General features: G+C 39.7%; 1 protein-coding gene across 1 annotated transcript in view; it reads left to right on the top strand.

Moving 5' to 3' along the window:
- LOC102771276 (zinc finger protein 501-like) overlaps positions 1-2,181 on the top strand; it is a 4,383-nt gene extending 2,202 nt beyond the window's left edge. Inside the window, 1 exon segment of the mRNA XM_015568588.1 lies at positions 9-2,181. Within this exon segment, the coding sequence (XP_015424074.1) occupies positions 9-1,228 (1,220 nt within the window). The 3' untranslated portion in view covers positions 1,229-2,181.
- Positions 2,182-2,440: the final 259 nt, after the last annotated feature.

Raw genomic sequence — 2,440 nt, 5'->3', positions numbered from 1 at the left:
GTTAAAAGTGGTTTACTTTGACAAGAATGTGTTCTTAAGTGATGCGTGTGTGAGAGACCTGTGTTTCAGTGCAAACCCTCACCAGCAACAGAAGGATGCCAGTGGAGAGAAGCCCTGGAAAGAAGATATGGAGAGTGCCTCGCTTGTGAGGAGTTGCTGCTTCTACTTATCTGGGGTGCCTGCAGCTAGGACGGAGGTTGGGGAAGCCTCCTCAGCCATCGTAGGGCTTCTCCAGCACCAGGCCACTCTTAACACTATGGAGCCACACAGTAACAATGAGATTTCACAGGAATGTCTCAGTGGAAAAAGACATCAGCAGTGGGTTGAATGTGAAAGAGGTGACAGCCAGAAACAGAAAGTTGCTTATCAGAAAGGTCTCTGCTCTGGAGATATGATTTATGAGTATAATAAATGTGGGGAAGCGTGTAGACAAATGCTTAAACACCCTCCACATGGGAGAGTTCACACTGGAGAAAAGCCCTATGAGTGTACTAATTGTGGGAAGGTCTTCAGTGAAAAAACTGCTCTTATTAAACATAACAGAGTTCACATTAGAGAAAAGTGGTATGAGTGTAGTGACTGTGGGAAGTCCTTCAGTCACAGGTCTGACTTCACTAAACACCACAAAGTTCACACTGGAGAAAAGCCATATGAGTGTAGTGAATGTGGGAAGCATTTCAGTGAAAGGGCTGACCTCACTAGACACCACAGAGTTCACACTGGAGAAAAGCCATATGAGTGTAGTGAATGTGGGACATCCTTTCGTCAAATATCTCACCTCACTATACACCAAAGAGTTCACACTGGAGAAAAGCCATATGAGTGTAGTGAATGTGGGAAGCATTTCAGAGAAAGGACTGCCCTTACTAAACACCACAGAGTTCACACTGGAGAAAAGCCACATGAGTGTAGTGAATGTGGGAAGCATTTCACTGTAAAGGCTGAACTCACTATACACTACAGAGTTCACACTGGAGAAAAGCCATATGAGTGTAGTGAATGTGGGATATCCTTTCGCCAAAGGTCTCACCTCACTAAACACCACAGAATTCACACTGGATAAAAGCCATATGAGTGTAGTGAATGTGGGAAATCCTTTAGTGAAATTTCTATCCCCAGTGAACACAAGAGAGTTCACATTGGTGAGTATAGTGAGTGTGGGATTTCTTTTAGCTACAACCATAACCTGGTTAGACACCTGAAATTTCACACTGGAGAAAAGATGTAAATGTGCAGGGAATGTTTTATTTTTCTCACTAAGAATAAGAACACTTAAGGGGCTCTAGGGGACCCATTTACATGAATGTAAACCCCTTTAATGAGAACATACACTCTGCTAGATTTGTTATAAATTTGAGGTACAAGTGAGACTTGAAGGAACTACATTGTACTTGCTAACATGCCCAGACCTACAATCCAAATGATGTCACTGTGAGTGTTTATCGCTGAAGAAATTTCACAGCTAACACCTGGCTCACCTGAGGAGTGTGCATCAGTCACATTCTCTGGGTGCTCAGGGGAATGTATTCTGTGTTCTCACTTCTTCTTGAGGTAATTATGATTCCTCCAAGCTCTTGGCAGTATCTTCATTCATTTCTCTATGACTAGAAAATTGACCTGACCCAGGATTCATCCAGAGCACCTGTTCTCAGCTAAGAAGTGCTACCTCTTTCAGGGACATAGTGGTACTCACATTATGCTTTGATAAATTTTGGGGGTTTCTTATTCACCAACCTGCAAACTCTGTGCCCTCCTCTGCTCTGGTTTATGATCTTTTTAAAGGTGTTTTTATATTTGTGTTGTTATTTATTAGTGCATTATTTTCAACACTACTCTAAACCTAAATTTGCCACACTCTGTATTTACCTCCAGTCATTTTGTAATATTTCTGCTTCCCCAACTCTCCATGCAGACATTGATTTAACTTCCTTTACAATAGAGTAGTTCACATTTTTCATAATTTTGTTGGCACTATAGGTGAATTCTCTTTAACAAACACTGGCTTCCTTCATGCTACACAGATAGTTTGAGATTTAACACTAACGTTTATATTAATTGTGAATTTTTTATTTCTAGAAAATATTGTATTCTATGGATAACCACTTTTACTATTGAGCTGCCTATGATTTCAGTTATTTCTACTTTTGTTGTTTTATAAATAAAACAGCTTGGAATACTGTATTCCATTCTTTCTACAGGTGTATGTTGTACTTATCAAACTGTTTCAGTGTCAGTGAATGTGGTACATTTCAACATATGGAACTGTGACCTAAAATGGTCAATCACTTATGAGTGTACTGTTCACTCTCTTTTGTTTTAACTCCATTTCTGTAAACATGTTTGATGGTGATCATTTCTTCATGCATTTCTTTCACTGTCTTTATCTTCTTCGTTAAAATGTCTGCTCAGGATTTTTTGTTCACTTTTAAAGATACTTTAT

Source organism: Myotis davidii, unplaced genomic scaffold, assembly GCF_000327345.1.
Source record: "Myotis davidii unplaced genomic scaffold, ASM32734v1 scaffold5225, whole genome shotgun sequence".
NCBI lineage: Eukaryota > Metazoa > Chordata > Mammalia > Chiroptera > Vespertilionidae > Myotis > Myotis davidii.
The sequence above is the reverse complement of the archived record's forward strand: the minus strand, read 5'-3'. Positions and strand labels throughout refer to the sequence as shown.